We start from the raw sequence: 20,948 nt of genomic DNA on the forward strand, positions 1-20,948 counted from the left end.
ATATGTGAACAATTATTATCTATATCAGTTACTATTTATTTATAAAATCATATTGTTATAATAATTATCATTGTAAATCGAATTTTTTCCGTAAATTGATTTTTTAAAATAGTCTTACACATAATGATTAATTAGATTATCAATAAATACTTAATATAGATAAATACTAGTACTGGATAGTCAATTGATATGTATGTAAATAATTTTTTGCATATAGTTTAGAGATAAAATAGTTAAATTATTCATTTGAATCAATTTCATAACCTCATTGAGAATGAACAGAAGCAATTATTTGTAAATGCAGATAATTCAATTTGTAATTGCTAAACATGTAATATGTATATAACTACAAATTGCGTCTGGAGTATATACACGCAGAGAATAATTTAATGCCTCCATTTATACATACTAGGTTAGTAATATTATCAATATACTATTAATCTGTAAACCAATTTACATTGCTTGACTGATTATTTTGATTTAAAAGGACATGATTACATTACGAAAATCATTAAATACTCCTTCATTTCATTGGTCAATCGTATTGTATTAATATAACATTTTAAAAAGTTATTTATAACATAATTTTTTACAATATAGTAGAATATATTGAAACGTATCATACTCGCATACCAATAGTTTAAGGATTCAATTCCATACTAAACATTTGTTACATAAATGAAATATAACATTATCTAATGGTTATCATCAACAATTTTAATCAAGATGCTAGCATTTATTAATATAGCCCCTATTATATTTAGTGGACATAAATTTCGTCATTCAATATAATAATGTTTAAAATTCAATCATACATAATATATGCACAACTGACATCAATTTACGGCTAATTACATTATACTATAGGATTTTATCTGTATTAATGAAGATCCTATAATAAACAAGTTATTTAAGCAGAAAGCAATTTTGCCACGATACAGTACATCACTGCTGAAGAATTACACTTACTCACGGATTTGTAAAGAAATATAGTCGGTACAATGTATTTAATGAAATTTGTATAAAAAGTCCAAAAAATTAAATGATTAAATTTAAATTAATTGTTTAAAGAATCATTTTGTTTGATTGAATAGGAGACATATTGCCCTGCTTTGTATGGTCTAAACATGTCAAATTCCAGCTCTGGTATCTAAGATCATCAAATTCTATACCTTAAAATCCTGTTTAATCAGTGTAAGATGTCTGCGATTGTCAATTTCTGGTAATAGTAGATAATCTTTGCCATATTGTGAGACGAACGGCTGTAGTTTATCCAGGCAATTTAACCTTGAAAATATATCAGCCAAATATAGTGCCAGATATGGTTGGGTGAATATTCCAGCAGGAGGATTATTGCTAAGTTTATCATTTCTAAATGATCGAGTGCCTCACATTTTATGAGGGGCTGAATCGGAGCCAAAGTAGAATCTAGGATGTCCGCTAGTGATGACCTAAATAAACACTTATTTGATATATAAACACATCGATATTGGTTATGTAGCACATAACATATTTTGGCACAAGCTTACATCCAAAATAGCCTGCCTATCGGAAAAAGTCTTTGGCATTGGTTTACAATAATAATGCGGATTTGTTATGTGGTTGCACAAGTCATCTGCTGTGGTGTTTTCATGGCCCATTTGAGATATTACATCACTAGCAAGCAGTTCTAAGTGATGGATTGTGACTGAAGCTGCAATGTTTGGGGTATTTTTTACAAAATCCACCAGTTCTTTGCTTGTCACATGCTCTGCCACAATTTTCAGATTAGAGAATTTGTTACAAATCTGTATAACCTATGAGTCTCACTTGGTGTAGTTGTGGGATAAAATTTTGCTCAGAAAACAGCGGATTTGAGTCAATTGTTTCACAGTGAATGTGTAGAGACAATGAGAGCTTTTCCATGGCATTGAAAAGTGGATAATAATCTTGAAAACACTAGCTATACAATCTACTACCTTAAACCCAAAACTTGAGTTAGTGGTTACCCCCTTTGGGTAGCATTTAATCTAAGTAAATGAAGTAATTGACCCCCTGCACGTGAGACCTAGCCGCATTCATCTCCAAATCAGATATACTAATATCCTGATTCAAGTATAGAGTCATTAGATAATCTACATGTGGATTCTATATAATATTATGGGATACAATATCTAAAAGGAAATTGTGATAGAGCAGCGCCTGGTCACATGTAACTATGGGTGATCTTAGATTTGGCATAACTAAAACTCGATCGCTGGGTTATGTTTTCCATACCTCCCCCCGGAATTTATGGATTTGGCAACAACCGATTGACTTGATTCACGCAAATGACAGTGAAGGTCATCGAAAAACACTAGTTTTATCTCAGATTCATCACTAGTCATATTTTCCATAGGGTTTACAAGCGTCCAGAGAACATACAAAGGTTGCCAGTTATAGCCCTATATACAGCCTAGCCATATGTGTGGGCATGAACGGTGATGGCTAGGGTGGATGGTATAGTAAAGCTGCGCAAATTGACAGGACTGCCCTTCAAATTGTGCAAGGAAGCTTTTGACAAGTATGGGGGGGTGATTTGTATTAATTTAGAGCATTTCCGAGTCACTAACTTACCTGGAGAGATGTGGACAAGAATTTGAACCACTGACAAAATCTTTAAACAACGGAGTAATTTTCAGTTACAACAGCAACAATACTTTTGGTTTGTTTAGCGTGAAATGTACGACAGATTTTGCTGCCAGAAGCCAAACTATATATGACATTTCGGCAAAAATTGGACACACCTTATGCAATGAACACAGCAAACAAATTGGAGCAAAATGGATGACTGGTAGAATATACCACCACCAAAATGAGGGTGTAAAGGCAATGCATGATGAAGTGCATAGACTGCTTAAAATGGCATCATTGACACTCAAAGAGCAAACCCATCTCAGCGATTCGTTCATCATACACAATCCCAGCCCCAATGATTCCGTTAAAAATGACGGTAACAGGCCAAAGCGGTTTACAGGAGTTTACGTACACGGATCTCATGGCTTTAAAGCGTTGGATAGGGGCAAATTGGGTACTGGCGGCGCGATAATAGGGCTGGATTGTCAATTTAAAGGGCTTGGAGGATTAACAGTCAAGGCCTTCCAGCGCATTGCCGACGAGATCGCAGTTCACCTATACTCTATAAAGAACTTGTCAAAGGACATGGTTAAGGACGCGTTTCAACTACCAATAATACGCGTAGACGAATTCAGTAAATTATATTTGCAGATAGCTGGCGAAAGTGGATGCAGCGCAAATGATATAACAGGCAGCGATGAAGTTAATTTGGGTGGATTCATCAGGAGTTTATCAGATTTGGGGTTTGTAGTTAGGCTAAATGGCGCTGGTCTTCTAGACTTGAGCGGCGCTGTTTATATAGCTTTACGATGACATAATAGCCACCTACGTCAAGTAACACGAATTTGTACAAGATAGCCGCACAAAATGCAGCGACATGGCGTAGTTATAAACTAATAGTTAATTACAGATTAGTGGCCGTTAGGCTGATTTGAATGTTATGCATTATGTAGTAGATTTTTATCAGTACTATGAACTGGTGAACAAGTTTGGTAACTAGAACATATATAAGTGTTGTAGAGGGGTTATTGGCGTTATGCACTGGGAAGTGACTATAATAACGAGAGAATATATGAACAATGAGGGCAGTGGCCTTATGAGGCAACCAGTTGGGTGTCGCGCCGGGGCGCGGGGCGGAAAATGTCTAACGACTGTTTCGCCAAATTTAATTTTTCTCTGAGCGCCCACATGCCAAAGTCGTTGAGCAATTTGGGAATGGGCGACAAAGACGACCGGGAGCTTTTCAAGGTTGAGGACATTCCGGTATTCGAACTAGAGCACCGTCCCCAATTCGTATACACTCCAATAAAGAAGGAGTCAGCCTACTACACCTCCTCTTCCAGATCGAATATAGAACCAGCGTCTGGACTAGAGACAGGGAAACCCGAGATAAGAGTTAAAAGGGAGGTATTAGATGATGACATTATACATGTATCAGACTCGGAATCCGAATCCGAGCTAGCCAAAGTGACTGAACACAGGATGCAAGAGGTGGGGAAGAATGAGGAGAAAATCGAAGATAAAGTGATAGAAATAGTACTATCTGATTCAGATAGCGACGCGGCACAACCAACCTCAAGTGACTCATCGCCATTCATTTTTTATAAAATACGATGTGTGGCTGCACTATCCAGTTCTCGAAGTATATTTGTAGATACTCCAATCTGCCTAATATTTGACACCCAAAAGCGCAAGTTCTCCTTCAGATGGGTACAAAATGTGGCCAATAATAGGGAGTTTATAGGGAAAAGTATTGACGATATAGTCGGTAATATGGATCTCACAACGACGATGTGGACATCAATTGACATAGTAAAGATAGCGATGGAGCTTAAGCGGGAGAACAGCAGGCCATTATACATCCGTTTCTCACAAAATACGGTATTGAATCTAAGGAACGGGGACTACTTCAGCTCTGACGGTCTTCTGTTCCTGGCCATACACGATACCGACGAAATATTTGACCAAATCCGCACTATGAGTAAGAACGTGAAGCTTGTAGATGAATCGATGGGGGCCGAAATACAGGATAGGCAGTTAAAGTGGGTTTTAAGCCTCTGCCGCGGTCGAACCTTCAAGGACTACGGAGAGATAAAGAACAATGTTTTACGGGCCTTTTTTCTATTGAGCGCCAAGGAAGGTTCATTTTACCAGTTTCGCGGCAAACCACCCGTTATTTGCCCGTCGGTTAAGGCTGTTCCTGGTACTTTGCTACTAACTCAGGCTGGATAATAAACAACACGTACTTGGACGATTGCTGCCTGGCCAGATTCGAACCCACGTCGTATTTGGACGACTCAATAATTGACTTTTTCGTACAGTTTATTTATAATTACGTATGCAGTATATTTAACCCAGGTTATGTGCGAAAGACAGCGGCATGATTGGCACATAATGAATTGCTTTTTCCTTAAGAAGCTTTCTCAGTACAAGTCAACTAAGGAGGCATATAACGATACCCGTCGCTGGCTAAAGAACGCTAAAAGGCCTATGCCATACAAAAAATACATTTTTGTACCGGTTAATCTACACGGCACTCACTGGTCTCTCGCCATTGTTTGCCACCCCTACAAGGCGATACGTCATTTGCAACAGGCCCACGCGATGATAGACTCGGATAAAGAGGCCTGCGGAGGACCGGCAGCTCCTGTGGCTTGTTTCGACTTTGAAGGGGCAGAAATACCTTCCCCAGATGGGCCAACGTACCTATGTCCAGATACAATCTCCGACCTGACATCAGAATACGATATACAATGCTCCAAGAGGCATAAAAGTTGGTGCTACAACTACTTTAGGCACAAGACGTTTGAAAATGATTTGCCTGGGGATTGCATTTCGGTAAACAGTGACGACGAGCCATACCATGCCGTCCATAAGCAGCACACGCACCAGCTCAAGAAAATCGAAAAGGTATTTCCACAGTCAGGCAGGCGGCAATGATTTATTTGGATTCTCTAGAGGGCTCTTACCTCAATTCGAAGACGCTGATGCAGCTCAGGGACCACCTCTACTATGTAAGTCCTATCGAAAATCTTGATGCATGCAATTCATCAATCCTTATCAATCCTATTATCAGAACCTTACTCAGGAATTTCAATCGAGGAGGAAAGAATTTGCCATGGATCAGTTCGACTTTTGTCGATCCAAGCATTTTTGGCAATACACACACATTGTGGACATTCCCAAACAACAGAACGGTTATGACTGCGGGATCTTCCTGCTTGAGTACATAATTTACCTAGCCCTAAACCCACAGGTCATTGAGCTGCAACTCCTCTCGCCGTCTCAGGACATATCCACTAGGCTCAAGCTCGTCCCCTGCTGCAAGGTCTGTAGGGGATACTTTTCTTCTTTGCTCGAGAAAAAGCTACAGCCTGCCCCTGCCATGAAGGGATGCACCTGTATAGACATTGCCAAACGCACATGGTTCACCCAGGAATATATTTCCCAAAGGTACCCCAACCGTTTATCATTTTTTATTCTAATGTAAATATTTATTCTAATGTACATATTTATTCAATTTACATATTTATTCTAATGTAAATATTTTAACTCTAACGCAGGCGCAATACGTTGATAGAAATGCTCAACTACATGAAGAAAAACCCAAGCTGGGCTAGCGATGACGAGTGTATTGAATTTCTCGTTGGCAAGCTGACCAGCAACTATGTTTCCAGTTAATAATTGTACACACACATCCTACGTGTAGCACCGCGCCCTCCGACTATTACTAATACTGCGTATAAGATTCGGATCTAGAATTAATTACTGCCTCCTAGTCAACGCCTTCACGTGCAGCCCTTAGAGTATGCGATAAACATTACGAACCAGGCGCTGACGTCTGGCAACATAAACGTTTCGGGCACAGTGGAATCCCCACAAATGGAAGCGTTGTGACCATTGTAGACACGGATTGATGTTCCAGGGTAGATAAGTAACGCTGTACCCAATTTGGGTGCGAGTAAAGTCCCGTAACGCTCATCGGCGGCGGTGGGGGAGGTTGTCCTGGGGCTAATAGGAACCGCAGAAAATTCCACGCTAGGATTGGAGGCAATGACAATTGCAATGGCACATTTACTCTGAGATTTGGGGACATATTCGACCCTTTCCCCAGGTGGTACGCAAATCCGGGCCACAGAAAAATTACAGGAAATGTGGGGCACCTCGTATAGTACGATAAATTGCTCCTTGTCTACTGGAACTGGATCAATAAAAGAAACAGAATGAGTATTAAACGTGCGGTTCAGGCACTGTAATACGGCCTTGTGATCTGTATGCTTCCTTGTGAGGCCTCCACGAATAACATTATCAGAACTTGCCATGCACTCTACACAGGTACCTGATATGTAAGAGTGAATCGTATTTGGGGGGACAAAGAGCGCGTTTCCCGGTTCAATCCTTACGTAGTTCATAATCAGTCCGAACCATATGCCTGAATCGTTAGGAAATGATTGGTGCAAACGCAAAAGCAGTTCTTCGCACGCGCTCAGACTCGAACCCACATCAGCTGCGTGCTCTAGTCTTGAGGTCAACTGGGCTAACAACTCATCACCGCTGTTCTCTGAACCTAAAATACACTGTACAATACGAATCGTTTGCCTATAACACTCTTTAGAATCCGAAAAATCCGTAATGGCCAAAATGTCGCCACATCCAGAGGCCTTAAGAAACTCTCCAAACTCCGGCACCTGCTGTGCCTCAGAAACTATCTCCTTAAGCCACTTCAATGAGTAAAGTGCCTCGAACTGCGTGAGCGCGATGCAAACTTCGGCCTTTTCTCGGTTATCAGTTATTGACGCGTGCCCCGCAATCAGCAACTGCGATGATATGGCCGCATCTGGATGAAGCTGAATGGAAAGTGGCTTGTCTATGGCCAGGACCTTAAGCAAGAAGCCGAGATACTCGGATTCCTTGCCATCTCTCGGAGAGAGAGACTGGAGCCTCTTGAGGTGTGCCGAGAGTGGCTCGTCGCCCTGCGGGGAAACGACAGTTGAAGGGCCTCTAGTATGGGTACCAAGCCAGAGCTCGGCGTACCTGTCCTCCAGGGTAGGTGGAGTCGACGAGGCAGAGTTCGCGTCCATGAACTGGCTGTAGAGCCTGTAGACGAGGGATGTCTCACCCGTTACTCCCCAGGGGTAGTGATGGACTACGGGTTTAAGGAGTATGAATCCAGTGGGATATATATTGACGCTGTCATTTGACGCATCTTCGCAGCTAGATGTAGCCATTATCAGTCTTACTCGATGATTTACTGGGTATTTTGAATGCAAGTTTTTGGATGCAAATTTTTGAATGCAAATTTTTGATTATATATTTACAGACAGTCCTTATATCTGTCCGTGTATGTTACTTTAATCAAATGCGGAACTTCATGCAATTGCGCATATATTGTTATTGTCACGAACGGGTTGAGGGACCTGTGATGGCAGGGCCAGTACCATTGATAGTAGTATGGTGTTACTGTAGGGGGTGAAATGTGTGACTGGCGATGTCCACCCGCCACCGGTTAACGACTCTTTTATCGAGCTCGCAGGGGCTAAAGCGCTTATAGGCGCAACATGACATTCAGATCCAGGCCTTGGCCTTGGCCCTGTTTCGTGTTGCAGGAGATTGGCAATCGCGAGCTGCGTCATTTTATGTCACTGGCCAATCCCCCGGCTGGGACAGCGTTATATCGTGACATTGAGCGGCTGAAACAGGAATCTGTTCTTTATAGCTTTGACATTGATGACACTGCTGAGCGCCAAAGCCCCAGATTTGGCACTAGCCCATCCTTTGATTCATTTGTACCTCCCCTTTCGGTGTGCTCTAGTGATTTTGAAAGCGGAGATTGGAATGCCAGATACTTTGGCGGCGACACTCGATCATTTAGGCTGCACCAGAAAGAGGTGCTTAGGGCTAAAAATGTCGGCGCCTGCGGCGCCCTGCAGCTAAGGATAGTCCTCGACCCCTTGCAGATGGGATACCAAGATATAGATGACAATACAATTGGGGAAGGTTCGATAGTTATAGATAACTACCAAATTGGATCGCTAATCGGACAGGCAGCTCATTCTGTTGTATTTGTTGCTAAATCACTGGACTCTGGCGCAAAGGTTTGCGTCAAGGTGTCGCTACAATGCCGAGATTCTGTTGCACTATCCCTTGCCGAAATACAGGCGTTGAAATTGATGGCTGCCGCTTGCAAATGCGACGAATACATGTTGGAAATGCTTGACTTTTTTTTCTACCGTGGCCGTGTATTCATGGTTGCCGAGCTTTTGGGACCAAACTTGTACGAGCTGTATTCTGGGCGAGCCACGCCAAACCACGATTGTGGGCTTATTGGACGCGTCTCAGAGGGTGGTGGCCCTTCTGCCCTTAGCATAGAGGGTATTTCTATTGCGGCTAGATCCCTGCTGATCGCATTGGCCAAGCTGCAGGATTTGGGTCTATTCCACGGCGATATAAAACCAGAAAACGTATTGGCATGCTGTCGTAATGGCAAATGTAGCGTAAAATTGATAGATTTTGGTTCTTCCCACTTTATTTGTGAGGATGTTAATTGTTATCAACAGAGCCGGCCTTATCGGGCGCCGGAGATGGCCCTGGGCCTCCCCTACGACACCAAGGCCGACCTTTGGTCCCTGGGTGCCATGCTGGCTGAGCTGTGGGTTGGTAGGCTTTTGTTTCCCAGCGACAACAACGCAACGCTGGTGTCGTCTATCATCTCCCTGCTGGGCGATATACCGCAGTACATGGCCAGCGCCTCCACCGTCCTTTTGGGGGACTGCTCCTTCTTCATCTCCGACGGGTGTGTGATAGAATTGTACGGCTCTTCCGCCGGAAGGCTGGCCAGACCCCAAAAATCGTGCCTGCGGACGCTCCTCCGGCTAGCTAGGCCGGAGGGCTGCGGCGACCAGACGCTGGACGAGTTTCACGACTTGTTGACCAGGCTGATGGCGCTGGACCCCACCAAGAGACCCGACCCCGGGGCACTGCTGGACCACCCCTTCGTAAGGGCAGCACCCTGATCGCATGTCCCCCCTCCTCCCCCTACCCTACCCTCCTAATGGGACGTTCGATCGTACTTATCATCATCACTAATCTACTAATTATGTAAGCCTGTCGTGTTAGGTCCTAACGCATTGCGCATGCGCATAGTGTTATTCGTACTAACAGTAATCGCTACCGGTAGGGCGATGAGACATGGTGCGCTAAAATTGAAACTAGTGCAGAGAAATGGCGGTGATGACTATTTTTTTTGTAGGCCTGCCAGAGTTGCTACCGGCACTTTCTATCTTTTGAATGACTTCTTTTCCAGCAGTAACCTCACCAAATACGACATGCTTGCCGTCCAGCCAGGGGGTGTGAGTAGTTGTAATATAAAACTGGGATCCATTGGTGTTTGGGCCTGGGTGAGCTGGGGCGTACCAGAGTTCGCCATAGCTATGACGAAGGGCTGGTGTTTGATGGTAAAATTTTCATCGTCAAACTTCTTGCCATGTATGGATACCGATCCCGTGCCATCGCCGTTGACGATGTCTCCGCCCTGTATGGGTGGTGGTGTACCTGTATCATGAAGTTAGGGATAATTCTATGGAATGCGTTATTTTTGTACGAGTAGTAGGTCCCATTTATTTTGGTTCCTTTGCAGAATGCGAGAAAGTTTTCTACGGTTTTTGGAAGCAGTTTTCCATACAATCCTAATTTGAATTCACCTATGTTTTCTCCGTCGCTAGACACTTTCACAGTCACACTATTGGTAATATGTTGTGTGTTGTCTGAGTGATGGTGAGCCAATGCAATTTTAAAAAGGAAAAATTGCACGGCAATAGAAAAAACTACAGATCTGCAGCCCATGTCGTATTAATCAAACAGGCATTAATGTGGTTGCCCTACACAGATACCAGTACACCAACCCCCACCAACCACAAGTTGCGATAGTTGATTAACACGTAGACTACAAACTGTGCAAAGTGGCAAAAATGGCCGTACAATTGAATCCCCGATTCAATGAGGTGGGACTGGAGTTTTCTCGTACCTACCACCAATTCATGGAAACCAACAGGTTAGACACCCATGAATTAGAAAAGAATTGGCTCGTTTTTACTGTGCTGACAGTATGTTAACTTTTGAAAATAACATGTACAAAGGGCAGGTACAGATTATGGAGAAGCTGGAATCCACACCTCTCTCAAAATTTAACATAATTTCTTGCGATTGCCAACCATCACTAAACAACGGCGTAATTTGCGTTATCATTGGTTGGGTCTGATTTTATTTAGGCGATTTACAAATTGAACAGAATCCTCCAATGAGATTTTCACGCACTTTCCACCTCCTCCCCTCAGGGTCTAGTTACATCCGTAAGCTGGTTATTATAACCTAGTCCTCAATGATGTGTTTAGACTCTGTATTGGCTGAATGCAATCGTCATGTATAGACCTACTAACCAATATTACAAACAAACTAAAATTCATGGCGGATCTAACTGCGTTTGTTATATTAAAGGATATAATCAAGCTAATTATTTATTTTACCGCTTAAAAATTGCGTTATCACCTCTACTAGATTGCTACTGCTGTTACTAAAGTAGTGATCTCCTACAATCACTTCAACTTTACCTACAACTAAACTAATTTCCACATTTCTAAGTGACGCATTTGTTACCTTTTAGTTACTCTCGCTATCCTATTCACCAGTTTCTTATATTCATTCAAATCACCAATATATTCATCATCCGTGCTGTATTGGAACCCACGCACCCGTAAACAAACAGCGCGCGATCAAATACTACGTTTTTGTACTTGGCATTCAAGTATTGCTCGTCTAGGTCTGGTGAAAAGTAGTCGTCTTCTCCGCCCCTTTCCACAAGTTCCAACATCCTAAATAACATCGCTTTTATACCGCCTGGCTGTGATTGGGCAATTCCACAACAATTCGGGCAAAATCTTCTCGCCTTTGCCCATCTTGTTCCATTCTCTAGCAGTGTCTATTAGCGGATTTGGAGGCTATATAAGCGTCAAATTACTATTGCTAGCCTATCACTAACCGGGGCCAGCAAGACCAATGTTAGATTGGTGATTTTCGAACCTAATTTTTTAGCAAATTCCAGGGATATTTGAGCCCCGGTAGAGTGACCAACCAAAACCAATCTATCAAATTTGACAGTCTCGATTATCTGTGACAATTGCTTTGCCGATGTATCTATACCATGTAACCCCGAGCCATAGTACGTGGAAGATAGATGTAACTAAGTGAACCATGTGTTACGTGCAAAATGGAATAATTTTTAGAGGATAGCATTGTATCTAGTGCGATTTGCCAGGAAGAAGAAAAGATTCCTGGGTGAGAATGCGGATACCATCACCAAAACCGGGCACTATGACTATCATACAACCATTTTTGCCGTGTCTAAGCAGACCAAATACATTTCCAATTCTACAATTTTGGGGTTGAATTAGAGTATACATAAAATTACGCTGTAAAGAAGATAGTGGGTGGAAGAAGTGTGGTGCTACTAGTTGCATAATTATGGTATGGATATATTTAATTCTCGTACACCTTCATAATGTGTATGGGAAAAAAGGTGTGTTGAATCGCTTTGGATCTCCTGATTCACCAAATTTTCAATACCCCTTCTACGCATCATTCCTTTCACTAAGAAATGACTCCAGCACCATCCCACTTACACCTAGTAAGGACGAGTTGAAGAAATTACATAACAAACTGATTAAGTTGGATGTATATAATCCCATTTCCAAAATAATCCCTAAAAATGTCACCTTGTCTGTAGAAGAGAGTAAGTACGTTGACATTTAGAATACGAAGGTCGTATATACAATGTCAATATATCAATGGAGATGTATTTCACACCAGATGAAGTGAACAAGACCAAAGATAAACAGCTTGAATACTATAACATCATTAACAATAAGCTAAAGGCAAGATGTAATAGTACTTACGATACGGCTATAGAAAAAAAGGCTGAATGGATAATGAAATGGGGAATGAACAAATATCATTTTTTCAAATCCATTAAGGTGAAAGAAAACGGTGACATTATAATAAGTCTTGAACCATTAGGTTAGTCAAAAAATAATTTTAGAAGTGAATGATATTGATAAAATCCATAACATGGATATCCGAGATAACGAAACACTAATATTATTAGTAAAGGTTGATAATGTCACTGAAGATAAACAGCCTGAGCAATTAGTTTCAAATGGCAAAGTGCAAAATATTGAGCATTCGGAAAAACCCGATATTTCCAGCATTGATCACACCAATGTTGACTCACAAAACTTGTACAATTTGTTGCAAGAAATCGACGTACCATCAGGTAATTCTATTCCGGTACCTGTAAAAATATATTTCCCAGTCAAAATCAAATCTTCAGACGTGAAATGGATGTGTTTTAACATGGTAATATTTTATGGGGATAATGAGCTTGATCATTTGAGTACTTTGACCTATCCTGACGTTGCAGTTAACGTGAGGAAGAAGTTGTTCAAAAGATTAACCAAGATTGGCATCATTTCTAAGCTCTCAAAATCGTTCGAATTCACGTTAAATTTGCTGCTCAAGTGGTTCTACGGAAATTTCAGTTACGATATTGCCAATTTGAGCAAGAAAAACCCGTTAATCACAGTCCGCAGTCATCGTAAGTGAACTGCATTATTTAGTGATACACAAATTACATGCAAATACGAATATCAAGGATTATATCAAATCAATGAACCATGGTAAAGAGGCTTGTTGTAATTCAGATAATAAAACTATCATTGAGGTTAGCTTAATTGATAACTACAATTACATGGAGTTCAATGCTGATTTCTCTATTCCAAGATACGGTTCCCAATTTGAGACGCCAGAAGGAAAGACTATACACGATGCAATTGTTGCAATTGAACATCAAGACGGTAATAAAATTACCCTTTCTATTCGCTATTTAATTAGTATGTTGCTAATTATATAGAAACAAATGATACGCATGTATGGTTCATGTACATTACTGAAATGTATCTCACTAATGATGATTTGAAGAAGATAGGCGATACAAAGGAAGTGAATCAAAATGTATTAGATGTTATACAAGAAAAATTGCTGAAAAGAGCCCAAAATATTTCTACAATTCCCAATGTTCCTGAGTGGTTCGCGGTTATAAGTAAGGTTGCCATAGCGTTAACAGCGGGAAATTACACCAAAGGAACCATGTACTTTGACTTTGAACACAAAATTTCAAATATTATGATAGAAAACATAACTGAGAAGGCATTACCAAATTTTGATACCTTTACCTCATACGTCAGAAATTACTCTTGTAAAAATGGGACAATAGCAAATTTTTCAATTAATAAAGATGTAAAGCCAAATTTGCCCACTGCATCATTTACTTTAAAACCCAGTAATTATGACTTCGACGTTAATACTGTACCCGTAATGATCGTACCCAAAATAAATGAACCGTCCCCATTTATCATCAAACCTCCCGCTCCCTTACCCATTGTTAAGGATAATGATGAACCTGGGATAAACACCCCGAATTCTGGCTCGGAAACTACTCCATCCGCTACTCCCTCATCTACTTCTGACACTACCTACAATTCTCCAGCCACTGATGAAGCAAATACTACAAAAGATGATGATGAGAATGACAATCTTCAAGTGAACCCCACCGAAAAACTAGAACCCTCGGACAACGGTAATAATTTGGCAGACAATCAAAACCCTAGACCTGAAACCGACAATACAAGTGATGGCTCCAATACTCCTAACCCTGAACTGAAAAATGATCCTAATTCACCTGATAATAATGCCTCTAGGACAGACAATCCGTTGGAGTCAACCAAATCTGACACTGACGATGAACAGGAAAAAGTGCCCAAATTACAGATAACAGAAAAGCCAAAGGAGCCAATAGCACCAACCGTTGTAACCGGCCTTATCCAGGGCATTAAATTAGGAAAGGATAAGGTGGCGCTTACCATGCCATCCATAGAGGCGCTGATAAATGACCTACCATCTAAAGACTCAGAATTTGTGTTGAATATTGATAATATTGGTTTGGATACCCACACCGGGCAAATGTGGAGGAGAGCGTTGATTGAGACCGGCCATATAGGCGAGGAAGATGATGTTGTCGAGTTTTTAAGGTCCCACAAATTTAACATACAAATGACACTATATCTGCTGCGAAAAATTTACGGTGATTTGGCTCGAGACTCATACACCAGCTATAAATTGTTTTACGATACGTCAAATATACCCAAAGATGTCGTACTTAGCGGAGATGTTGACAAGATTAAGGATATCTACAGCAAAAATGTCGGCGTACAAATTACCAGAATCCCGCCTCTTATCAAATCCACATCTCCAAGTAATAAATGTACACATTTAGATTTCATTATACCAGATGTAATATTATCCCTAACCACTCATGATTTAATATCAAGATTGCAGCTTATGTTTAGCAAATGGCTGGATGGTAGTAAAAGCGAGGATGAAGTGGAAAAAGATGTGCATTTAGCAATTATATGCAGCGCCAGTGCAATATTTGTGCAGAACTGGATGGACATACAAATTGACCAGGGGTATGAGCTTATAGGAGATGATCCTGCCTGGTTACGGCTCTTCTCTGTCATGAAGAATTTACCAAAGAATCTATCCAAATGTAAGTTGTTATTCATTCAGCTCCTGCAACCAAAATATGTAAAAAGTACATTTCTGGCGCTGGGTCGATATTATCCCGTGGCACACAGGGATTAATAGCTGAAAATAAGCCCAAGTCTCTAATAGGTTCTTTGGGAAATACTTTGGGTATAAATATGTCAAATTCGTTGGAAATCGCCAATTCTATACAAGTTTACATTGGATGGATGATTAAATCGGAGACGAAACATATTGAATATCACAGTTTATCAATATGCATTATTTTACACGTCTTAAATGCGTTCCATAAATGTTTCTCCCTGGAAAACAACACAGACTATCAAATTTACACGGCCCAGCTCTTGTTCATGGACACTAGCAATATACTGGATCATATAGCCACAAGCGGATCCGTATTAAGCACACTTTCCATTCCATCCAAAATTTGCACCAAAGATTCTAATGATATAAGTAAGTCAATCTTCAATGCAGAAGATATATTCGAAAAAAATTTATTCCCTTTAATATCCACAAAGGGTCATGATATGCTGATTAACACATACCATAATGTTTCTGACGCTGATAAGAATTCGTTAAAACAAACATCGGATGAAGCCCAAGACGAAGATGCATCTCAATCTCAGCAGGAAATTTTGAACATGCTGCAATTCGATTCATATGAGCCCTATTCATGGGTAGAAGAACCCAGCGATCCAGTTTTTATGGAATATATCCAAAACTTGCAGTTCAAGGAGGAGTCGGTACCAAGTTTCATAGAGCAATTATATACAGATATTAAACATGAAAAAAACGAATTATTATTGAATATAAAACTGCAATTTCGGGTCGAACCCGCGGATGAAAATGATGAACTAATAGTCCTCAATACATCATTGCATTTACATCCCAGAGAAATACACACTGTTACCAATAACGATTCTCATACCTTGTGGAAAATACTTTTACACAGATTTAAAAAGAGGTTGATGCAATTTACTAAAAAATACACCCCTGAAACACTGAATGCTCACACCCAAATTATTGACGGCGAAAAGGTAACGAAATTACACATGATTCACGGAGCCATGGATGTTCCAATTTACGAATGGCTGGTCAATGTCATGGACTCAGCTTTGATGGATGGTTATTACTTCCAGGTTTTGCATAGGGAACTGCCACACATACTGCCAAATAATTGGTTAGAACAGGTGCTTAAACATGGAATGATTGTCCAACTGATAGACCCTTGTCAGTATCACTTGATAAATGATGGGCATTCGACCAATTTGACTGGAAAATGGCTATACGAACTTGACAAGCTGGCTATACATGGTACGTAAATAATAATAAGTACAATTACAAAAAAGCTGAAGTTGGCTCATTAATCAAGACTTATGGCTATTCGTTGATAAATTCGTTGTAATGTAAGGCCGTCTGATGATCCATGAAGGAAAGACGGTTGTAAGTAGGCGATATAAATTTGCCTCCCAAACTCATATTGCCAACCACGAACCTGTCCATTGAGATGGTAGGCGCTAGGGAATTGGCTTGTACATCATTGACAGTATTTAGTGGTTTATCCACTTGCGAAGACAATATTTGGGCAAACTGTAATTTTATTGTAGCGCCTCCCTTTGATATTCCGCTAGTAAACAATTTTTCTACTTGCTGCTGGAACCTCTTCATGTACTCTGGAGGGGAGAGAACAGTTGGCATCTCGCCACTGGTGATATTGGCCAATTTTTTGCCGATCGTCTCGACTTGTTTATCCCAAGTGTAAGGCCTGTATTATCGGATTTTCATTAAAGTGTTATATAAGGCATTGCATACCTTAGGTAATCTATAATGCTCATGCAGAGCAATCCTGTCTTTGGATAAATGTGTAGAAGCATAGAATAATCTACAACGTTTAATTCTGATAGTAATTTTGTGTCCCGATCAATCTAGATTAGCAGGCTTTTATACAAAGGAATAAAAAAGTACATGACTAGTTGTATGACAATTATATATAGGATGTAGTAGATATGGTGGCATACCTGGTCTATTAAATTGGGTAATGCCTCTTCCAGAACCAATGGGCATCCTTTGGTATATTCAAAAAAGTTCCTATCCCAGAGAACAACATCCCGACTATCATCTTCATACTCTTCGCTGCGATGTGAGTATATCTCAGTTTCCCAAGACTTAACTTTACCCATTGTTTTTACACTTTTTACAAGAAATTCTTTAGTAGCATCAATTCCTATCGTGTCAAATATTCCTAATATTGACTGTGAATCGTTTAAACTGTCACTAGTATTTGTGTGGGATGAATCTCCTGATATATAATTACTCGATGATATTTTTTCGATGTTTGAACGGTGCAATCCAACGCCCTTCAAGTCAAAACTAAACTTTTCCCCGTATACATGGGCGCAATATTCATTACAAAGGTCGACATTTTGTAATATTATACATTTTATAGTTTTGTTGAGCAATATAGTCTTTGGAGACAATACGTTTATTTTCATGCAACTAAAGGGGACACATAACAGTGTATTTCGGTTAGAACTGAAATAATTGATCATCTTCAGACCATTTTGCACAAAACACTCCAATTCATGCTTATTAAGCAACTTTATAACATACTTCCTATCATGTGTTATATAAAGAGGGGCTCCACTTTTACCGCCCGTCGAATGTTTCCTCTCCAATTTGCAAATTGACTTGATGAATTGGTTAGGGGTTATACCGTATGAAGATCGAAGCTGGGAAAACTATATGAATTGTACATTACCTGCTGGCCGAAGAAATTTTCAATGGCAAATTTCTTACTACCATGGCAGATTGTCGTTTTACACACCTGTATAAGCGGCGTGTCAAATATATCGTAATCAAAGCTAGTATTCATGCAAAATATTGTTTGCCTAACTTTAAATGATATATTATTATTAGTCCTGCTTCTAACTGAGTAAATTAACATTAGTTTGTTATCACCACTCCAACTGATGTTTCCCACAGGTAATGATATGTTAATGGGATCGCTGTTGTCCTGAGAAAAAAATTTGGCAAGTATCGAACCCAAATCACTCCTGGAAGTCTCAGGAGGAGGTTCCGCTATGACATTAACTCCCTTCACAATTTCTTCCACACGTAGCCCGTTTAGAATGTCATAAGCCTTATTTAAATTTGATTTACTACCGACGCGCGAATAACCAATAGGAGATTTTAAATCATTGCCCCCATTACTAGAACCAGTTGAATTTATCTTACGGATTGATATTTTAATCTTGTCGCTGGAAAAAAATTTAGCAAGTGATAATTTTGCCAAAAATTCCACCTCATTCCAATTTAGAGCAAATTCACACTGAATTATCTGTGTGATATAAAGTTCACACATGGCCTCATTGACATAAAATCTATCAACTTGAAACTCCTGCGACAGGGAGTAAACTAACAACATCAAATTGTAAATGTATAACGACTGCCAGGAACTGAAACACTGCCAGTTACAGTTGATACAATGACCCCTATTCACACAAGGCCTTAGAGCAGAATTTTTGAAATCTGATTTCCCACATTTACTAACCTTTACAGGCAATTGAATCGATAATTCACAGATAAAAACCAGTTTTTTATCCCGAATCTCTTTAATATAATCATGTACGTTTTCGTGAAGTCCTGTCTGTGCTATCCAGTCGTCAATTATGTTATCATCCATCATACGGTGTATGGTTGATTTTTTTGGTTTAAATTCAATCACATTGCATTTACATGGGAAATTTTTCAGGAAATCCAATTTGTCAAATTGTTTGTGAGAAATATACTTTGTGATATACGAATGCAATGAGTATATTAGTTCTAGCGATGGAGCCTCGGCTAATTTATGAGCCATTCCATTGAATTCTGGGTAAATCCGGAAATAAAGAAGGTATATATTGTATCCAATATACTCAAGTATGTATGGCTGGCTTTTTGATATAAAATAGGGATATTTTTTTTGCTGGTGACATGCTTCATGGTACTCTTGAATTGGCATGGCTTTAGAAATGGATTCGTTATTTTCTAAAACTGAAATATCACATTGATTGGAAACAAGGGGCACAAACTGATAACTTTCAAACGGCAATAGTTTGAACGAAATTCGAAATGGAAATGTAGACCTCATGTCATCGGGAATAAGTGAAAACAGTAACTCCTTTGAATTACCTATGAAAAGATCGTTAAAAACACCATTTTCGCAATCTAAAGTACCAGATTGATTGATTAATGAGTTATTTGGCTTAGTCAAATGGGAATATCGTTTGCATTTGTGGGTAAAAATTCTAAAGTGCAAAAGTGTCTTTAAGAAGTTTAAGAGAGTTATATTGGAACAAAACGGCTTATTCGGTGTAATTTCACTGCAATTGTAACAACATCTTTGAATATATATTGAAAAATTGGAGTCTGGTAATGCTAACAATTTGTAATTGTACACAAATGATATTTCAACGTTGTGCTTACGATTGCTGAATATGAGCGTGTGCTCTGATAAATTACCATTGCATCCTGAATTGTCAAATGGGCAACCAAATCTAGTACAATTTAACAATAATTCTTTTATCCAAGTTTTTAATGGCATCATGAAGTCCACATTTGTATTGTCAATGAATGTATATTGCTGCATTCCACACAATTTAAGTTTTCTAGTACCAAAAAATTCCAGTGATAAGTCATTTTTATCAAACTCATTGGAGCCTAAACAATTGTCATTATTCCCGTCTAAGCGGATAGTTGATAGAGATGTAATGGGAAGTATACTGCCGTTGATAGACTTAATGAATAATTCCTCTGAAAACAATCGAAATGTTATGCCTAATAATTTTTCTAGTATTGGAACTAGAAGTGTGCTGGTGAATATAGATAAGCCCATACGGAAATCGCATTCTGCTGCAATTATCCGCCTATATCTCTGATCTCCCAGTATTAATAATTTGCCCAACTGACACTGTATAGTATCTTCACATGCATCGATCAAACTTTCATACAATGTACTTTTGGTTACTTGAGCCAACCTATCCAATTCACTAGGCAATATATGCGCCACACAAGTAATATTTGCCTTTACAAGTAAGTTAGATAGGAAAATAGGAATGGATGATGATGTGAAAATAACTTGTATGTGCGATTTTTGCAACGAATGTACCAAAGTTTCTAGTATTTTCTCATCTTTTTTTAGTCCCGTGAAGGTTCGGTACAAACCGCGTTGGCTAGTGTGGGTTAGTTGTTTGATTAGGACAATTTTGGGTTGATCAAAATTTGAGTTCATAGATACATGCGATAACACGCCCATAAAGAACGTGCCACAACAGATAAATATCTCATATTCATGACTTTTGGCATATACATTATAGAGTAACGTTGGATCTAAATGCTGTAAATCGGCTAGGTTGCCGATTTTAACACGACTAGTGTCAATTTCCACCAATTTACCACATGTAACACATGTTTCATATAGTAATTTTGCCACATAGTATGGCAATTTGCCAGTATAACAGAAACATCTGATTATGTAATATAGTTTTTTGCGATAATATGAGGTTAGGTCGCTAGATTCATACTCGTCGTCAATTCTTGCCGAAGTACTTTCATTATTAATATCCGAAACATCAAAATTGAATAATTGGCGTCTTATATCCGCCCTTCTGTCGAGTAGATTTAATGCCATACGTCCACATCTTTATCCATTGATGTGGCGTAAC

At 39.7% G+C, this 20,948-nt stretch overlaps 10 protein-coding genes across 10 annotated transcripts; 5 read left to right on the forward strand and 5 right to left on the reverse strand.

Moving 5' to 3' along the window:
- Positions 1 to 1,057: 1,057 nt before the first annotated feature.
- BMR1_01G01995 (dihydroorotase) lies at positions 1,058 to 2,366 on the reverse strand (the record flags this gene model as incomplete). Its single annotated transcript, XM_012792012.1, has 9 exons — positions 1,058 to 1,150; positions 1,173 to 1,371; positions 1,393 to 1,451; positions 1,530 to 1,787; positions 1,810 to 1,938; positions 1,959 to 2,009; positions 2,032 to 2,127; positions 2,149 to 2,236; positions 2,257 to 2,366. 9 exons carry the CDS (start codon positions 2,364 to 2,366, stop codon positions 1,058 to 1,060), a joined length of 1,083 nt encoding a protein of 360 aa, XP_012647466.1.
- Positions 2,463 to 3,408, forward strand: BMR1_01G02000 (hypothetical protein; the record flags this gene model as incomplete). The annotated part of the gene is given in 2 exon segments (XM_021482852.1): positions 2,463 to 2,552; positions 2,572 to 3,408. 2 exon segments carry the CDS (start codon positions 2,463 to 2,465, stop codon positions 3,406 to 3,408), a joined length of 927 nt encoding a protein of 308 aa, XP_021337448.1.
- A 327-nt stretch (positions 3,409 to 3,735) lies between these two features.
- BMR1_01G02005 (sentrin-specific protease 2, putative (SENP2)) lies at positions 3,736 to 6,276 on the forward strand (the record flags this gene model as incomplete). Its single annotated transcript, XM_021482853.1, has 6 exons — positions 3,736 to 4,798; positions 4,819 to 4,931; positions 4,954 to 5,505; positions 5,526 to 5,609; positions 5,684 to 6,048; positions 6,159 to 6,276. 6 exons carry the CDS (start codon positions 3,736 to 3,738, stop codon positions 6,274 to 6,276), a joined length of 2,295 nt encoding a protein of 764 aa, XP_021337449.1.
- A 107-nt stretch (positions 6,277 to 6,383) lies between these two features.
- Positions 6,384 to 7,823, reverse strand: BMR1_01G02010 (mannose-6-phosphate isomerase; the record flags this gene model as incomplete). The annotated part of the gene is made up of 1 exon (XM_012792015.1): positions 6,384 to 7,823. One exon carries the CDS (start codon positions 7,821 to 7,823, stop codon positions 6,384 to 6,386), a length of 1,440 nt encoding a protein of 479 aa, XP_012647469.1.
- A 330-nt stretch (positions 7,824 to 8,153) lies between these two features.
- On the forward strand, positions 8,154 to 9,608 carry BMR1_01G02015 (Protein kinase domain; the record flags this gene model as incomplete). The annotated part of the gene is made up of 1 exon (XM_012792016.1): positions 8,154 to 9,608. The coding sequence occupies one exon, from the start codon at positions 8,154 to 8,156 to the stop codon at positions 9,606 to 9,608; it is 1,455 nt and encodes a 484-aa protein (XP_012647470.1).
- Positions 9,609 to 9,803: 195 nt separating this feature from the next.
- On the reverse strand, positions 9,804 to 10,437 carry BMR1_01G02020 (Cyclophilin type peptidyl-prolyl cis-trans isomerase/CLD; the record flags this gene model as incomplete). The annotated part of the gene is made up of 3 exons (XM_012792017.1): positions 9,804 to 9,988; positions 10,009 to 10,126; positions 10,147 to 10,437. 3 exons carry the CDS (start codon positions 10,435 to 10,437, stop codon positions 9,804 to 9,806), a joined length of 594 nt encoding a protein of 197 aa, XP_012647471.1.
- Positions 10,563 to 11,001, forward strand: BMR1_01G02025 (Nuclear transport factor 2; the record flags this gene model as incomplete). The annotated part of the gene is made up of 4 exons (XM_012792018.1): positions 10,563 to 10,645; positions 10,666 to 10,841; positions 10,863 to 10,943; positions 10,967 to 11,001. 4 exons carry the CDS (start codon positions 10,563 to 10,565, stop codon positions 10,999 to 11,001), a joined length of 375 nt encoding a protein of 124 aa, XP_012647472.1.
- On the reverse strand, positions 11,101 to 12,107 carry BMR1_01G02030 (Protein of unknown function (DUF1749); the record flags this gene model as incomplete). Its single annotated transcript, XM_021482854.1, has 7 exons — positions 11,101 to 11,227; positions 11,248 to 11,322; positions 11,343 to 11,462; positions 11,485 to 11,588; positions 11,609 to 11,830; positions 11,851 to 11,921; positions 11,942 to 12,107. The coding sequence occupies 7 exons, from the start codon at positions 12,105 to 12,107 to the stop codon at positions 11,101 to 11,103; spliced, it is 885 nt and encodes a 294-aa protein (XP_021337450.1).
- Positions 12,108 to 12,111: 4 nt separating this feature from the next.
- Positions 12,112 to 16,568, forward strand: BMR1_01G02031 (rhoptry neck protein 4 (RON4); the record flags this gene model as incomplete). The annotated part of the gene is made up of 9 exons (XM_021482855.1): positions 12,112 to 12,379; positions 12,400 to 12,663; positions 12,686 to 13,240; positions 13,263 to 13,322; positions 13,347 to 13,535; positions 13,556 to 14,956; positions 14,978 to 15,250; positions 15,271 to 15,699; positions 15,721 to 16,568. The coding sequence occupies 9 exons, from the start codon at positions 12,112 to 12,114 to the stop codon at positions 16,566 to 16,568; spliced, it is 4,287 nt and encodes a 1,428-aa protein (XP_021337451.1).
- Positions 16,569 to 16,626: 58 nt separating this feature from the next.
- BMR1_01G02045 (1-phosphatidylinositol-3-phosphate 5-kinase) lies at positions 16,627 to 20,914 on the reverse strand (the record flags this gene model as incomplete). The annotated part of the gene is made up of 4 exons (XM_012792022.1): positions 16,627 to 17,011; positions 17,059 to 17,171; positions 17,265 to 17,984; positions 18,005 to 20,914. The coding sequence occupies 4 exons, from the start codon at positions 20,912 to 20,914 to the stop codon at positions 16,627 to 16,629; spliced, it is 4,128 nt and encodes a 1,375-aa protein (XP_012647476.1).
- Between the last annotated feature and the right edge of the window lie 34 nt (positions 20,915 to 20,948).

This window comes from Babesia microti, chromosome I, assembly GCF_000691945.2.
Source record: "Babesia microti strain RI chromosome I, complete genome".
In the NCBI taxonomy this organism is placed as follows: domain Eukaryota; phylum Apicomplexa; class Aconoidasida; order Piroplasmida; family Babesiidae; genus Babesia; species Babesia microti.